The following is a 17848-nucleotide window of genomic DNA, read 5'->3' as shown; positions in this document are numbered from 1 at the left end:
AAGTGTATAGAATTATGGAGGAGGACGATGACAGTTTTTTCTTCAGATGAAATAAACTATGCCAATGCTTTAGTGAAGTACAAATTAACTTCTTATGAATTGGTGTTTTATGATTAGTAATAGACTTTCTGAGGAACAACATAGGTGTGTTGAAGTTGTGTGTGGTATTTCAAATGCATGTTCAAAATAGATCCTGAATTGATGATATTTCTTTTTAGGTAGAAACGCATTGCACCTAGCTGCAAAATACGGACATGCTTTATGTTTGCAGAAGCTGCTGCAGGTACTGAAAAATACAACTTGTTTGTTGTCACTGTTTTTTTTATTCTTGAGAGGAAGAAAGGTACTCTTAAATATACTGATTCAATATTGAGACATGCCACTTCTCTCTTTTTTTTTAAACAATTACATTCTTTTTTAAAAAAAATAGTCATGGGGAAAAGACCTTTTCATATTAAATAAGAGATTGTGGCTGGAAGAGTGCTAAAATAAAAAAAATAAACACTTTTTCTCTTCATGTAGGCAATAAAATAAGGTTGTAGTTTCTGCCTCTTAAAGACAATGGAGCTGTGTGTCTTTTAAAGACTAGTGCTCCTTTTCTGAATACATTTGCATTTACAAACAGTAATACTGAAAGGCCTGCTCAAGAGTAGTGTTTCCTTCAAAAGATGGGTGTTTATATCCATAATCTTTCATTAATGAAACAATATTGGGGGTCATCTTAGGTTTGTGTGATATTTATTTTTTCTTTATTCCTCATCAGTTTATGCTCATTTGAATTTTTTTAAACTTTTAATGGGTTCTTTTATCTTCTGTTTATTTGATGCATGTCTCCATGCGACATAAATGGCACATTTTCTGTGGAGTGCCAGAACTAGTAGTGATACTGGTAGCAAAGGAGTGAGACAAGTAGTGGAGGATCTTAGCCATAGTGAACAAACATTTGAAAGTGTTTGTGAAAAGTCTGTGAATTGCACGTTTTCTTTGCATGGTGTTAATTTATGTCTACAACTTTTGATCAATGTGTTTAGAGCACTAAAGTGCATGTACCCATAGCTCACTCTTTCGTGTATGTCACTATATTTAGAAACTACAAACTTACTTTTTTCCTTAAATCACTTTTTATTGTTTTAATTGAACCCTCAAAACATTTCACGTTTTGTAAGTGCAGTCTGAATCCTGATTGATAACCAGGGTTACTTATTTTAACAGTACAATTGTCCAACAGAGAATGTGGATCTTCAAGGAAGAACTGCTCTTCATGATGCAGGTAAAAGGTTTTGCTTTTCTGATAACTGTAATATGAAATCTAGATTTAATGGATTGATTTTCAGATGGGCCAAATTCTTTTAATTTTGGTGACTGTAGTAGGAGAGGAAGTTTTATGTTGTCATGACATTTGTCATCAGTAACAAACTTGTTAACAGTCTTAGCAGAGGTTGTAGGTCTGAAAGTCTCTTCTGATGCCCATGAATTGTCTAGTAAAATCTTCAGCAAATATAACGAGCAGTGTTTTAGAGCAATGGTGTTAGTAGGTTAAGATACCTTTACTCTCGGTTGTCTGCATCCTCATTATGCTATGCAGTGTCTCGAACAGTAGCGTTTGATTTTTCATGTACTCTTGAGGTGGTCATGTGAGAACTAAGTCACAGAGCCTTGTCTTGCTTTAACTTAGTTGCATGAATTTTTGTGAAAGAAATACACCCAAGGAGGTGTTTGGGGTTTCACAAAGGCTGTTTTCAGCAGTATAACTTGCTTGCTCTTTTTCTCTTGAAAGCTATGTCAGACTGTTCCTCTAGCATACAACTACTGTGTGATCATGGGGCCTTGGTGAATTCAAAAGATGGAGTAAGTTGTTGCTTATAGCATTCTCCTGCACAAACCCTATTGGAGTTCTTGTGGGTTCTCTGCTTTCTCTCCTTTTCCTTATTTCTTTCCCCTTTCTTCTCTTCAGGATGGGAGGACACCACTAGTGCTGGCCACTCAGATGTGTCGTCCAATGGTTTGTCAACTTCTGATAGACAGAGGAGCAGATGTTAATGCCAGGGACAAACAAAACAGGTAACACTTGCAGAGGGTTGTCAGAATGCCTGCTGACATTTAAAGGGTAGAAAGCTGTCCCTTGACTTTCAGGCTACAGAATAAATATACTAAATTCAGTGGAAAAGAACGTGGGATTTAGTTCAGAAGTAGATGTGCCAACTCAGTAACACAGATAGGTGTGGCCTTTTTTATTGCTTGTTCTTGCATCTAAAATACATATAGGCTTGTTACTGCCAGCAGAGAAACTGCAGTTGGTTCTTTAACGGTTTGTATGTCCAAAGCTGGATCTTGTACCCATTGGGATCAATATGCAAAATGGGTCATGGCAAAAGTGGTGCTCTGCCAAGAAGTACTTGGGTCCTGTTGGAGTTCTGAAGGGACCTAAAGGCCTTGAAAAGTTTGCTTCTATATTCATGGCAGGGGGTCAAGGGGAGGGGTTTTCTCTTTGTACCTGCTACTTCTGCCAGTTATTTCTTGGAGGATGGCCAATGGATGTGAGGCTGCTATGGGACAAAGCATGGGTACTTGCATTGCATGTTCTGAAGCTGGCAAGTGTTTGGAAGGTATTGCGAGGGCTCCCAAGCACTTGCCTCCCCAAACTTTGTCTAAACTTCTTGTCATGTATTTGTTGTGTCTATTGAGATTTGTATCTAGAGAGGAAGCTGAAGTCATAGGAGTTTTCAAAACACTGGGTGGTTCTCTCAAAGGCAGTGGGTTTATGCTGGGTTTCATGAAAATACTGCTATTACAGTGTTTTTGTTTGCTTTTTAACAAATATTTAAACATTGACTAAATGACTTTTTAAAGCTTAGTTTGCTCTCTTGATAGAGGAAAGATTCCTTGACTCAAGTTTCCATGATTAGACTTAAGTGTACAAAGGATTATTTCTGTAAGTGATTGCTCCATTAAAGTGTGAGATCCCTGAGTCTCTGAATGCAGTCTTTCTCCCCATCCTCAGGACTGCCTTAATGTTAGGCTGTGAATACGGCTGCAAGGATGCAGTAGAAGTTTTGCTCAAAAATGGTGCGGATGTTAGTTTGACTGATGGCCTTGGTCATGACTGTGCTTACTATGCCAGAATTGGTGACAATATTGACATTTTGGCTTTAATAAAAGCTGCCGTTGAGGATTCCAGCAAAGGTATGGAGAACACAGCTATAACAGCTTGCTGTTATTCTTTTGTTTGAATTGTGTATCTTCCCACTGCTATGTCTTCAGGAACTGTTTTTTGGCGGGCAGCTGTAGTCCTTTAAACAAAAAGGTGATAAACTGCCTGTTTGGGAGTGGAAAGAAGGCTTTGGGGTTTTGTTTGGTTTTAGTAAAGCTTTTAAAGTAAATGCGGGCTCTCATGCCTCGAGGTATTAACATTGCTGAACCTGGTGTTGCAGTATTGATCATAGGAGTTATTTAGCCTTATTTATAGAAAAACTTTGTATTTGTAAATGTTTCCATATTTGATTAACTGAAGGGATGGTGAATCTATTTCTTGAAATGTCCTCCCAAGATTGAAAATAGATAGAATTAGCTGAATGTGGTGCATGAGTTTGAAGTGCATTTTTAAAATTCCTATTTTTGTGGTGTTTTTTTAGCAAGAGATACCATGAAGAAAGGGCAACCTGAACAAAAGGTAAGGCTGTTTATACTAAGTATCTCTTAAGGCAGTATATCGCTGGTATTGTTGAGACAGTGATTAAGACTGTGCTATGATGCAAAACTAGTTCAGTATTTTTTGAATTCTTAACTTCATATGTAGTTGAGAAGATTCCCTTTAGTCAGATGGTGTGGCTATTTCTATTTGAAAAATATTCGATGATGTGCATATTCAGGATTAGAGTTTTGACAAGCATCCCATTTGCTGTCTGGATGAGATCATGAGTGACCTCTTGCTGAGAAGCAATCTGTCAAAATGGGAGTGTTGGTAGTATTGCCCCCCAGTGGAAGCTGAAATGGAGGCTGAGAGCAGCCCACTGTTCCCAGAAATGGATGTCTGCAGAACACAACAGGAATATAAATTAATACTTCACTGTTGCAGTAACAGATTACTAATATGTTACAGAAGTGGAATCGGCTGCATGCACAGGAGGAGGTGAATGTCAAGCTGTATCAGAAGGAATATAATGCTCAGGTAAGCAAGAAGGATTTCCATGACTTGAATATTCCCCATATGCATAATAAACCAGACATACTAAAGACAAGATGTGCTTGTAAAGTAAGCATTAGCATTGCCATTAAGAAAGGTCATATATATTGCTGTTTACTTAAAACTTAATTGCATGACTGTAATGTGGCAATTAAGCAGATAAGCTGTAAACTTTTTCAGGAAAAAACCACTTGTTTGTGTAACAAGTTGCAAGTCTCTTCATGTTTTAACCCTGCCCATTTCTTAACCTTCTGTCTACTACTTTTGCCTGCAGTAGAATCATAGGGTCACAAACCAGGAAGATTTATTTTTTTAACATTCTCAAGAGATGTTTAAGTGTCTTGCTAAAAACAGCTTGTATCGTAACTGTTCTACTAACTTGTGTTAATTTTCTCATCTTGTTACTTTGTCATTACAGTTTTCAAAAAGGTAAACGATGTTTTAAGCTATGGGGAACAAACCACTGAAAAATTAAGGCCTTCGTTCTGAAATGCTCTGTAATAAAAGGATAAAGATCTCTAAATGCAACTTCTCTGGTTTGAGCTAAAGTAGTTACCACGGTTAAGGCAGCGATTACCAGGCAAGAGTTAAACATGCTTTATTGTTTGCATGTGAGCACTGGACTGATTGATGGTGCAAAGACCTATAATTTTCATGTCTTGGATTTATTAGATGTTACTGGAGTGATTCTTGTGGCTGCTGGAACAGTTAGCTCATTTAAAGGTTGCTATGCTTCATGCTGGTGAGGCTTTTTCATTACACCTTTGGCTGCAGTGGTTGAGTTGCAGGAACTGTTTTAGCATTAGTTATTTTTACTTGTTAACAGACAGCAGATAAGCAGCCTCTTGAGTGCTGTCAGCATTGAATGTAATCTTACTCTGTTCATACTTTCAAAACCAGTATGTGCGCTTACAAGAGAATGAACTATCTAGAGCTGAAAAGCTTGAAGACTGTGGATTTTGTGCTTATGTAAACCTTCAGAATGAAACAAACCTGGAGTAAGGCCACAAAATCGTTAGGGGACTTGTTAGGCAAGGCTTGGTGTCTTTAATGACTGTTAAAATTGTTGGTTCGGATTCTTTAGTTTTCCCAGTGTGTGTGTGTGTAGTGTGGTGGTGTGTGGTTTTTTAATTTTATTTTTTACTTTAAGGAATTGGAGTTAGAAAATCAAGATTTGAAAGATCGAATGAGAGAAGTGCAAGAGGAGCAAAGGATGTTGCTGGATAGAATCAGCGGGCTACAACTACAATTGAATGAGGTAAACCTAGTATTGGAATAACCTGACTTGAAAGCTGTAATAACTACCTGATGCTGACAGGCTGGTAGAAGTAGAAAGGAAAGCATGTGTAATTAAGATGTGGTCTTCACTGCTTTCCTGTGAATTATTTCTGTATGTGTCACTGTCATATTTTTCTGCTGCAAAAGCCTTTGGTCTTGTAATTATACTCAAAATGCGAGGAGACCTGTTACAATGTCATGCAGCGATACTCATAAATTTGAGCAATAACATTTATGGCTATACTTCGCAATGTAATGTGAACCACGAGGTGTTCTGGCATGTTGTAATTTGGAGAGTAAACTTCATCTGCACAATTAAATGTAGGTGTTGTGTGTCACTACTTCTATCATAACCACTGCTTATTTTCCAGCTGTTACTGTAAGTGGAAATACAGAGAAAAATCTTCAGTTGGCAAAAACAGAAACAAAGGTTTTCAATAAGGAGTTTCTCACCAAAATTTAAAACTCTGTTTTTAAAGTTCCTTCTTGGAGGTCTAAATATGACTGGTTTGAGGAAGAAAATAAAAACAGGATTATTTTTTTCTGCTTTGTGGGGGCTCACATTTGTTCTTTCACTCTATTTTTGTAGAGGTACATTTAAAAAGTGTGCAGCTTTCCCCTAAATGTAGCACATGGATAGAAAGACTATTTCTTCTTGGAATCATGGGCTTGTCTGAACTTCTGTCTTAAGCATTGCTTTTATAAAACAAACAAAACCCACAGACTCACTCTGTCATACTCACTTCCCCAAATCATCAAACTTCTACTGAAAAACTGTACTGTTCTGCCTGAGTAGTGTATGATCTAGATAATTGAAAAGATATTCCAGTTTCCTAGTATGCATGTCAAGAGACATTGCTCTGTCCAACATCCTTAACTTTTGTTCATCTATTTCTTTTGCCGGAGGTTAGAAGGTAAATGAGAGGGGAACAGGCAGAAGCATGTAGCATTAGAAACTGGGGTAGACTTGTCAACTAATGAACTGTGTATAAGCCCCTTAACCATTATTGAAAAAATGATTTGTGGGGGAATTTTTTTGTTATTTTCGCAGGAGCAAATGTTTGCAGATGATCTTGAAAATGAGGTACGATATATCGCCTTAAAGTGTAATAGAAGTATCAAATAGGGGAAGTGACTATCACATTTAAGTAATGGTGTTTATAACTATAGTTAAAAGAAAAGCTAGCTAGCAGTAGATATTTCATTTAGCATTTATGTGCTCTGTTTATACAGCTGCATAGCTTTTCTGTTACAAATAGTATATGTAATGCCTATGGCACCTTTAAAGTAGACTTTAATATTATAAGTATCTCTTTAGTAACTTTCAGTAATGCAAGACTAATGTGAATAAATTAAACAATAACAAATTATGTTGGTGCGTATTCCCTTGACTCATTCTTCAAGACTCCTCTTGCAGAGGAGCAGTGCCGTGGAAGAACTTCAGAACCAAAAATGTAGGGATTCTCTCAGTGCTGATCTTGGTTGAAGTTTGCCCTAAACTTTTTAAAAATGTTGCTCAAGACCTTACAAATCTGGCCATTCTTGTGGCTTTGCCTATTTCTACTCTTTCTCTTTCAGAAAGATGAGTTGAAGAAAATCCTAAGTACCAAGGAAAAACAGCAGGAAGAAAGCTTAAGAACTATTGAAGCACTCAAAGCTAAACTCAAATACTATGAAGTATGTTAACTGATTTGAAATGTGATATAGCAATTGATACTTGCAGTAATAAATACTTAAGCAATTTTAAATTGTTGAAGGTCTTAAATGGCTATCTCACTGTAAAAGCTTTCCCTGCCCTTTAATCCCTAGCTTAACATATAGTAAAAATTTGAAATTAATTTTCAGCTTTATTTTTGTGTTTCTTGCTGTTTGCTTTTAGGTTGACTTTGTGGCATCTGGAAGTAACTTTGGTAACAGTAAGTGTATTTAATTCTTAAAATTTGCCATGCATGATGCAGAGTTAGAATACATGGACAAAGGGTGGGTTTTTTTGTCATCTCTCTTTTGTTGATCTTAACTATAGCCAAGCATAATAAGTGTGTGTGTCCACACTTCAAACCTCAGAATACAGTCAGCTGGACGCAGTTGTGTTTGTATGCGAGTGCTAGGGCACTATTGATCAGTCTTGCTTGCAAGTGACTGGTCTTGTGAAATGTGCATTGCCACTCTGCTACGTCTTCTAATAACGTGAAAAACGAGCTGAGCAAGCTCTGTGCTTCAAATTGAGCCTTCCTCTTTCCATTCTTCATATCTTAAACACTCACGTGTACGTGACAAAAAAAACTATGGTCCTTGTGAAAGCTTGAGTGTAGGCAGGTTTGAAAATGGCTTTAAACAGGCAAGACCTCAGCTTACACTTCTATTAGAAATGATTCCATTTCCAGAAACTGAAGTCTTTTGCATCTGATGTGGTTACAGGCCTGTCTTGCACTTGTGTAACTTAAAATGTTACTTTATCTGTCATGAGCTGTTGTGAGAGCTGGTTGGCTGCCTGTCAGGAAGGATCTTTTATTTGGAGTGCAAGGGGATGCTTTTCCCTGGTGTGTTTATGTGCAGACATGCAGCTAGCTCAAGGTGGCTTTCATGACTGTTTTGCAGAACAATTTACCTAGCCTGGTATAGTAGGGCTATTTTTTCCTTAGGAGGAGTTTGTCCAGACTTCCTATGTGACTTAATTAAGGAGAAGTTGTTTTAATACCAAGTACTTAAACACCAACCTGTAGCCTTGCACAGTCCCATTGAACAGAATAAAATTAGGGAGGAAAATCAGTTCTTGTGATTATGTGTGACTGTTTTTAAACAGAGACTAAATGCTGTTTGCTTTGAAAAATCTAGGAAAAGAAGATTTATTACTTAAACAAGGCCAGGTGTTTCCTGTGGAATTGCAGGTAAAATATTTTACCACTTGAGAGAGTTCCAAGATAGTTATGTATGTATATTAGGCATTGCTTCTAAATGCAACATTTTCAGTACCACTTGCTTTGCTATGTTTATTTTTAACTGCTGGTGCCCTCTAGAGTTACATATGTGACTGTTAAATGCTGTGAAATTGTTGGATGCTGAATGGTCTGGTCTGTAACGACCATTCTTAAAACTGAATCAACAGACTACTGGATCAACAGTCAGTGTAAAGTGTAATTGGTTTTTCATCTCCATAATTTTTTTCTACTTCAAATTCAGCTAAAATTTAGAAGGCTTTATTTTTCTGCCACCTATACAATAATTTCCTGTTGATTTTGTTTGCTGACAGCTAGCTACCTTTTATAGCAACAATTCAATTATAAACAAGGTCCATCAGACCCTTGCAGTGAGTCATATATGATAGGGATTGCTCCTAACTGACAAACTGTTCTTACACTTGAGTATTTTAGCTGTAATGCTCCCAGAAGTGAGTGATGGCTAGAAATAAATCCGTACATCTTATGCTTTCTTGCCAGATTTCACTGATACATGTATTTTGTATGTTCTGCTGCTAACACAGAAAAATCCACTCACTTCTGCCATGTTTTACATAACCTTATCCCAATGGTCCTATGATTTTTTTTTTATTCTTAGTTGAAGTGAGTTGATGTGCAATTAAAAAAAAAGGGGGGGGGGGAGTAGCTGGGCACAAAAAGCCAACCAATCAAAAGAACCCAAACTGTGTCCCAAGAGGGAATTAAGTGGCTTTAAGCTAGTCATATCTGGAAGCTACCTACTGCTTTCTGGTCCTTGGAACATGAATGAGATCATTGGAGCAAGCCTATGCCATGTAATAGCCATCATGGCTGGTAGTGAAGGTTGGTAGTAAAGACCACATAGCAGGAGGGCAAAACTGGCTTTTCTGAGAGATCTTTTAGCGGACAGTAAATTAAATGACTGTTTTCCTCATCCTTTTCAGAGGGAAGGTTCTGTTAACCATGACATACTCTGTTCTGATTCCTTTTAAAATTATATTCATGTGCTTGAGGGATGGAGGAAATCTCTGAAATTAAATTTCTACTAGCAGATGAGTGATTAAATATGAATAACAAGGGAAATGAATATACTATACCTGTACTTTAATGTCATTAGGGTCTGATGATTGGGAAACAGTGATGTAGAGCTATATTCAAGTTTTTTTACTGTTAAAAGCTGAAATAATGTGTTCTGTAATATGGGCAAGAATAGATTGGTGTGTTTCTAAGATAAGAGACCTCTTGGACAAATGTTATGCTCATATCAACATAGGTTTAAGACATATGACAAGTCATATGCCTATGACTTGTCAAACTTGTTAACATGTATCCATTTTTGTGCCAATTTTATGTTCAGTCTAGGTCTATGCTGAGACCCCTGGAGCTCTCCCTGCCTAACCAATCATCCAGTTCAGAGAAGGAAACTTTAAAGAAAGAACTTGACAACATGAGGGCCTGCTATGGAGCAGCAAAAGAAGAAATTACCAAATTGCAGAGAGAACTGTCTCACAAGGTATCTGAATGTACAGCTTTGGCATCAGAGTGTGAAAGAACCAAGGTGGAATCTGATGGACAGATAAAACAACTGGAAGATGCTTTAAAAGATGTACAGAAAAGAATGTTTGACTCTGAAGGCAAAGTTAAGCAAATGCAGACCCACTTTCTTGCTCTGAAAGATCACCTGACTAATGAAGCTGCTTCGGGAAATAGTAAGCTAACAGAGGAGCTGAAGGATCAGTTGAAAGAAATGAAAACGAAGTATGAAGGAGCCTCTGCTGAAGTGGGAAAACTAAGGAACCAGATTAAGCAGAATGAATTGCTGGTGGCAGAATTTAAGAGAGATGAAGGAAGGCTAGTGGAGGAAAATAAAAGGTTGCAGAAGGAACTTGTTAAGTTGGAGATGGAGCGAGATAAAAGGGGAAGAAATGTTGTGGAGTTAGAAGGGCAGCTCAAAGAAACAGCCCTGAAGTTAGCCCGCTCTGTAACTTCAGAGAAATTTGAAAATATGAAGAGTTTGTTATCAAATGAAGTGAATGAGAAAGCAAGGAAGTTAGCAGAGATGGAAGGAGAGCATGAAAAACTGCAGGCAGAGATTCTGCTTTTAAAGAGGGAATCTGAGAGTCAGAAAGCTAAACTTGCTCAGCATGTAAAGCCAGAAGACCATGAACAAATGAGGAGTGGGTTTGAGAGAAAAAATGAGGAACTTGGGAAGACAATTTCTGAATTATCAGAGAAAAATCAGACTCTGCAGAAGGAACTTGAAAGACTGCAGGTTGATAACAAGATGCTTAAACAGCAAATCCAAATGCTAAAAACTGAAATTAAAAGCCAGAATGTGCCTTTAAAAATTCACGAAGAATTGAAGAAAACAAATGATCTGACTGTTGGTGACCTGACCAAAAAGCTTTTTGAAATAACAAAGAAGTACAATGAAAGCAAAGCAGAAGCTGAAAAGTTGCTGGCAGAGAAGAACAATTTAAATGAGAATATCAGTCTCTTCCAAGCTGTGTACTTGTCTCCAGAGCAGCACAAAAAAGAAGTGGAAGCTTTAAAATCTAATGGTATTGAACTTGAAAAGCAGCTTGCTGAGCTTCAGAAAAAATATGATGATGAACAAGCAAAAGTGTGCAAACTAGTCTCTGAAAATACAGTCATAAGAGAGACTCTCAGGGATCAGTATGTGTTGGCTACAACACATGAAGAGATTAAAACAGTCTTGAATAACACATTAGAAAAGACTAATAGGGAGCTGTCAGATCTGAAGGAAAAGACTGAAGAGATAAAGCAAGAATTCATGAGGGTAAATGAAGAAAATGGAACTTTGAAAAATAAGGTGACACTTTTACAGAATCAATTACAAACTGAGTATATAAGTTTAAAAGATCATGAAACTACAGTGACTAGTTTAAATAAAGGCATGCAAGAACTTCAGGAGAACAATGTTGCAATTATGGCTGAATATAAGAGGGGTCAAGAAGAAATTTTACAGTTGCATGCAGAAATTGAAGCCCAAAAGAAGGAACTTGACACAATTCAAGAGTGCATTAAGTCAAAATATGCCCCAGTTGCCTCCTTTGAAGACAGAGAACAAAGCTTTGAAGCCACGGTGAAAGAATTAAGAGCACAGTTGCAGGAACAGGTGCAGAAGTGCAGAGAAAGTGAGGAGGAAAACAAGAAGTGCAAACAGGAGAATGAAAAACTCAAAAATGGTGTTTTGTCTATCCAAAATGACTTGCAGCAGAACTATATCCTTGCTGAGAAATCCCATGAAATGGAAAAAATGTTTGCAAGCAAAATGGAGGAGTTGAATAAACAATTGAGAGAATTGCTGCAGAAATACACAGGGGAAAAAGAGGAGAAAGATGAGCTGCAAGAGAGTACCCAGCAGCCCATAACTATGCAGGCTCAGCCTCTTTCAGTAGAACAAATTGAAGCCTTGAAGAAGGCTCTTGGTCACACTATAGAGGATCTAAAGGAAGCCCTCAGAAATAAGAAGGAATGTTATGACAAAGAAACACTAAAAGTAGGAGAACTACAACAGGAATTGTCAGGTCTAAAAAAGTCTTCAATACCTTTGGTAGAATATACACAAATGAAGGAAATGCTAGAACAAGAAATTGTGGCAATCAAAAACACTTTGAAAGAAAAGGAAGAAGAAAACCAAGTTAAAAATGAAGAAATCTTGAAGTTGCAGTCTGAGATTCAGCTTACTCAGCAAGCTTTAACAGACCTGGAGAGTAAAGAAGTGATTGACATATCAGAATACAAATCCATGAAAAGTACTCTGGAGGCCCAGATTAATAGCATAGCTGAAAATTTGTCCAATATGAATAAAAAGTATGAGGAAGCATGTGAGGAAGCTTTGCAAGCTAAAAAGAGTGAGCTTTCTTTAAAGGATGAAAAGGAGTTGCTTCAGTTACGGAGTTGCAGTATTGAGCAAGAAATTAAAGACCAGAAAGAAAGGTGTGACAAGTCATTGACAACAATTATTGACTTGCAGAAGAGAATACAGGAATCTGCAAAGCAGGTGGAAGCCAAGGATAACAAGGTAGGATATCAGACAGTTCCTTACTGCTAAACTGAAAATGTCAGGAGCATTAACTAGACTTCAAATATTGCTACTTAAGTATTCAAGCACAACTTTGTGTGCTGCGCATTAGGTACCCAGGACTGGCCCAAGTCTGCTAAGATGAAGTATTGGTTTTGTTGGTGTTACACTAAGTTTTTTTTAATTCCTTGTATGTTTCGGGCATTGTATGTTGTATTTAAACTTTAAAACTTTCAAGCTGGGTTTTAGACTCTGGGGGTATAAGCTCATTCTTCTTCCATTGGAGCTGTATTTATTTAGCATCTCTGGCTTGCCTTCTGGTGGTTCGTTGTTCCTTGTAGAAATTAGGCCTAGAATATCTTTTGAGCATAAGTCATTTACTTTGCTAGCTGACCTCCAGGGTCCATACCTTAAAAATTTCAATGCTAGGAAGCAGAATGTGAACCAGTGATAGCATGTCATGAAAGTGAAGTCATCTATCTTTGTGAAGTCTCTTAGCCAGCGTCGTGGTGAGCTGGGACAAAGACCCTTCAGTGCTTGCTGGTCTTCATCAGTCTTTAAAGAATGTTAAAGAATATTAGTTTTTGGTGAGACATCCTTAAATGTAGTTTTTGTGTGCTTTTTTTTTTAAAGATAACAGAGCTGCTTAATGATGTAGAGCGGTTAAAACAAGCTCTTAATGGCTTGTCTCAGCTTACATACACCACTGGGATTCCCTCAAAGAGGCAGAACCAGCAGGTTGAACTGCTCCAGAACCAAGTGAAAACACTGCAACAGCAGCTAGCTGTAAGTAGTCATGCAAGGTATTGCCTGAAATGCAGTAGCATTGCTTACAGTTTCTTGTATAGACAAGGAGATATGTATGTGGCCACTGGAGCACTGGGGTTGACTGTAGGCTTAGACTTCTAAAGTAGAGTATTCACGATTTCCCTTTCCCACACCCCCCAAACTGCTTGCTTCTCTGTAAAATTGTCTGCTTCCTTCTGCACACTGGAATTGCAACATTTGGGAACTTTTCCAGATAAAAAGGACAAAATTTAGAGAGAATTTGTGCTTATGAGATATACGGCTATAGTTCATGCCAAGACCATTTCTGTATGCAAGTTCCACATTAATATTTTCTCACAACAAACCACCAGCCACTTATTTTCTCACTTTGGAAGCAAGTGAGGTGGTACTTTCTTAATGGATTTGACTTTGTGTCCCTTTGTCTGCAAATGTTGTGAAGTGTGTTGCTTATCATGAAGTACTAACAGTAAAAGGGAACACTTTTTGATAAGTGCTGTAATTTTGTGCACGAACACGTTTGCGACCCCTGTGACTTCAATAAAGCTCATAATGAAAGCTATGTATGTGAGCAAAGTTAGTTATTTCTAAATCTGTACAGAAGTAGGATACATCTTTAATAGTATTTGCAAGGTTGACCTTTATAAGGCAAAGCATTCTTAAATTGGGTGGTTTTAAACAAATAGCTAATGCTGTTGTTGAAACAAGTTTTTAATCTTAGCACCTGGGCTGACGCACTAGATCAGCCTGTCTCAGCCTTTCAGCAAAATTGCTTTGCTACAGTTAAGTAATAAAAAAAGTGAAGCACTGATTTTTTTTTTCTTGATTAATGGAGGGGATATAGCTAAATTTAACCTTGAAATTCTGCTTTGGCTAACCTATAAGGAACAAAACCAAGCCCACAAAGTTGGAAATAGGCAAGAGTAGATGTTAAAAACTTGATGGCTTCACCTCCTCTTCCTGTCTTCTTTTTATAGGATGCCAAAAGGCAGCATCAAGAGGTAGTTTCAGTTTATCGGACACATCTTCTTAGTGCTGTACAGGTATGATAGTGCCAAGTTCACATTGTTTTACTCTGTCATGTCAATGTAGAGATTTTTGAGACTGTTTCTAACTGGAAGACCTCAAACTTGAAACTAGCATCAAGTACCTGTTTTCAAGTGGAGAGTTTTAATTTAGAATGCAGATGTGACAAAAAAGCAAACATACACAACTGTAGTCTTATGGTGCCATCTTCTTATTACTGTTTTGTCTATGCATAACTATATGTAACAATAACCTACTTTGAAGGGTGATGGTGTCTGGTGATGTGAGCATGTTACTAATTCTGCATCATCCCAGGTAACGTTGGAGAGAAGTTGAGTAGGAGTTGGAAACTTAATGCAGACTTATCCAGCGGCTCTCACTGAACAAAGAGCTGATCAACTAATTCAAGTCTTATGACTTAAGATAATACTTGAGCATGCAAAAGATGAGCCATTACTGCAGCAGCAGGCTGTGGAGTCCAGAGGATACGAACAGTGAATTTTTCCTGCATCATATTTTCATAAAGGAAATTGCTGTGTCAGAGAGGCAGACCCTTCTTTCTCTCAGGAGAAAAAAAAAAACAGGATTCCTAAAGTATTTCAGACTTTCCCAGAGAGTGGTGAAAGTACAGCAATGGGTTAAGACTTCTGGGTGATTTTGAAGAATCTCCTAATGTTAGTGATAGATGGCTGACACTTTATGGGATTTTTAATTTTAACGAAGTGTTTGCTTGCTCTAGGGTCACATGGATGAAGATGTCCAAGCTGCTTTACTACAGATCATTCGAATGAGACAGGGACTTGTTTGCTGACTTGCTTTAGTGCCATTGCTCTTGAAGGCTGCTGCATCTTGTAGGCGTGCTGTGATTACGGTAGTGATAACCTTAATGAGATTTATATAATTATGATAATATAGCTGCAATTAGAACCTCCAAATATGAAACAACTTACAAAGCTGAAATATTTTCTTCTTGTAAAACAGTAAAGTAGGGCTACTGAGTTTCAGATCTGACACTTCTTTATTTAGATTAATAGAAGATGTAGAACGTCTTTTAAAATTGGTATATAAGCTGACTGTCAAAATGATGACATAGTAGTTAAATTATTTTAATGTCTGATTGACCACTTATTAAAGCAAGGCTTATACCCAGAAACTCCAGTTTATCCTATAACTTGAATTCTCATGGTATGGTTAAAAATAAACTGTGTTCAAATGAGCTTGGCTAAGTATTGTAGCTGTTTATCTCCTTTAATGATTATGAGAAAGTGGCTATTTTGTTATATAAGTTGATCAAAAGACATACTACAACATGCTTAGTAAGTCAGCTGCAAAGGTAGATGAAAGGTATTTTGGTATATGTTGTAACTTGGCTGGCCAAGTTACAGACTTTATTTAAATAAAAGCTTAAGATGTAGTGCCTTTGCTTTTTGCAAGACTTAAAAATTAGGTTTTCCATCAAAACATTAACTTCTATGTTTGCCATTTCTTCCCCCTCCCCCAAGGCTTTTCATTAATGCTTTGTAATATTGATTACTGTAGGCTGAAATAGTGGGACTGGAGTGTCACGGTTTGTAGAGCAGCATTTTGATCTAAATGCAATAGTCCTACTTCTGTATAATTTCATTCTTCATTAGACCTCATATGGGTGTAGACTGAGCAGCTCATTAAACTGTATGCTAGATAATTCAGGTATTGGATTTTCAAACACTATCTCATGGAAGTTTAAGGTGTTTTCCTCTTAACTGTAAATTATGTACTATAATCTTATTTATGGGGAAAGTTGCAAATAGTAAGGATTAATGAAATGAGAATTTTTATTTGCTTGGAATCTACCTATTAAACAAGACAGGGCTTCATTTTTAACTGAAGGATGATGTTCCCATAAGTAAGTTTTATGAAAGAAAACATGAAATTTGGGACTATTCAAAGGAAGTAATTGAAAAATGAGCCTGATAACATATGTGGCTGCTTTAATAGAGCAAACAGTGTAAGTGCTATCAGTACCCGTGTTAACTTCAGTCTACTTGGTTGAAAGCATTTACTTAAAACTAGCAAGTAGGAATCTGGCAACCTGATGCAGAGAAGACAAACTTCCTCTTCCATGTTCTTGAAAAATAAGGACTTAAGTCAGAGTGCAGAGTTCTCTGCTTCATGTTAACTGGGCTTCCCAACAAGCTGTACCTCACAGGCTTAGGTCTCTTTTTTTGTTGTTTTTTTAGTATTACGTTGGTTTCCTTTTTTGGCCCTTTTTGGGCAGAGTCTTGTTACAGAATTGAAGAGACAACTGCCACATGGAGGAGGATACAGACATAGTGATGAATGTGCAGGGCAGTTTTTATTATATAAATACCCTTAATATATTTACTAAATATGTGTCTGTAGTTAAACAGATCTACTGCTGCTTTCCTTTAATTTCTTAGAGGACTATTACAGAAAACATCTCAGTATATATATGTTACCTTTTAGCCAAATTCTTTTATGATTGCATTACTTGAAACTCTTATTAGAGAGAATTTGTTTTGATATACTAACTCTGGCATATTTTGATATTGTATGTTTCCTTATTAAGGGAGTTCTATGTATGTTTTTCTAAATTTCTCCCATATTACATTATCAATAAAATGTTTTCTTCTTTGTTTTATTGCAGTGGTCAATTCTGTAAAAGGTAAAGAAAGGTAAATAGTTTGGCAAAATAGTCTGGGTAGTGAAGGATATTGAACTCACTTGAATGCTCTCAGATATCAGGTAACACATTTGGTTTTTAGATGTCTGCTGGGATTATTGGGGTTTTTCTATTTCCAGAGTTTATGGTTGGTAAAATTTTGGCGACATTGATTGAGACTCAAAGCTTCTACCAGTTAGTTCTTCAGAGTAAACTGACTCTGGCCGCTCCTACACCAAACAGGGCAAGCTGTCTGTTATGTTATTCATGAGGTTTGGGGGTGAGCCAGTGAAGTTTTACTACTGTTTTTAATGAAAGTATATTCACTTAATAGCATGAAATCAGGTAGCAGCGTAAGCTAAGAAATCTTTGCAGAGTAAGTTCTTGGCGCTACCAAAGTCCATTCATCTGGTGTGACTTGAAAGTGAAGGACTCTCTAATTTCACCATTAGTTTAATTTAATTCTTGGTTATTTGGATTATCTTGTCCAGCCAGTGGGACATGGAAACGAGTAAGGTTGTGAAGTTATGAACAGTTGCCCTGGTTTTGGCTGGGATAGAGTTACTTTTCTTCCTAGTGGCTGGTACAGTGTGTTTTTGGATTAGTGTGAGAACAATGTTGCTAACACACTTTGTTTTAGTTGTTGCTAAGTAGTGCTTATCTTAAGTTAAGGATTTTTCAGTTTCCCTTGCTCTGCCAGCCAGCAGGTGTTAAACATGACAACAGTATAAGTGAAACTTTACTGTATTTAAATAGTGACTGGAACAATGGTTTCTTCCTTGGATCTTTGAAGGAGTTGTTTGTATTCTGGGTTAGTAAGCAGAAGTTCTCTTTAGGGTTCTTGTAAATCTCTAATTTGACCTTGGGGGGGGGGGGGAATATATGAGTATATATACATTTGATTGCTTTTTTTTCTGAAGAGGAACTGG

The 17848-nt window shown here is 37.2% G+C and overlaps 1 protein-coding gene across 1 annotated transcript in view; it reads left to right on the top strand.

Annotated features, from left to right (window-relative positions):
- The window catches only part of UACA (uveal autoantigen with coiled-coil domains and ankyrin repeats), a 32623-nt gene extending 17150 nt beyond the window's left edge, over positions 1-15473 (top strand). Inside the window, exons 4-18 of the mRNA XM_010572141.1 lie at positions 219-283; positions 1213-1270; positions 1778-1848; positions 1955-2061; positions 3002-3183; positions 3633-3670; positions 4082-4168; positions 5334-5441; positions 7040-7138; positions 7341-7377; positions 8297-8349; positions 9755-12445; positions 13079-13231; positions 14209-14274; positions 14997-15473. Coding sequence (XP_010570443.1) covers positions 219-283; positions 1213-1270; positions 1778-1848; positions 1955-2061; positions 3002-3183; positions 3633-3670; positions 4082-4168; positions 5334-5441; positions 7040-7138; positions 7341-7377; positions 8297-8349; positions 9755-12445; positions 13079-13231; positions 14209-14274; positions 14997-15068 — 3887 coding nt within the window. The 3' untranslated portion in view covers positions 15069-15473. The remainder of the gene's footprint in view (positions 1-218; positions 284-1212; positions 1271-1777; positions 1849-1954; positions 2062-3001; positions 3184-3632; positions 3671-4081; positions 4169-5333; positions 5442-7039; positions 7139-7340; positions 7378-8296; positions 8350-9754; positions 12446-13078; positions 13232-14208; positions 14275-14996) is intronic.
- Positions 15474-17848: the final 2375 nt, after the last annotated feature.

This window comes from Haliaeetus leucocephalus, unplaced genomic scaffold (genome assembly GCF_000737465.1).
Source record: "Haliaeetus leucocephalus isolate CR32 unplaced genomic scaffold, Haliaeetus_leucocephalus-4.0 Scaffold339, whole genome shotgun sequence".
NCBI classification, from domain to species: domain Eukaryota; kingdom Metazoa; phylum Chordata; class Aves; order Accipitriformes; family Accipitridae; genus Haliaeetus; species Haliaeetus leucocephalus.
The sequence above is the reverse complement of the archived record's forward strand: the minus strand, read 5'-3'. Positions and strand labels throughout refer to the sequence as shown.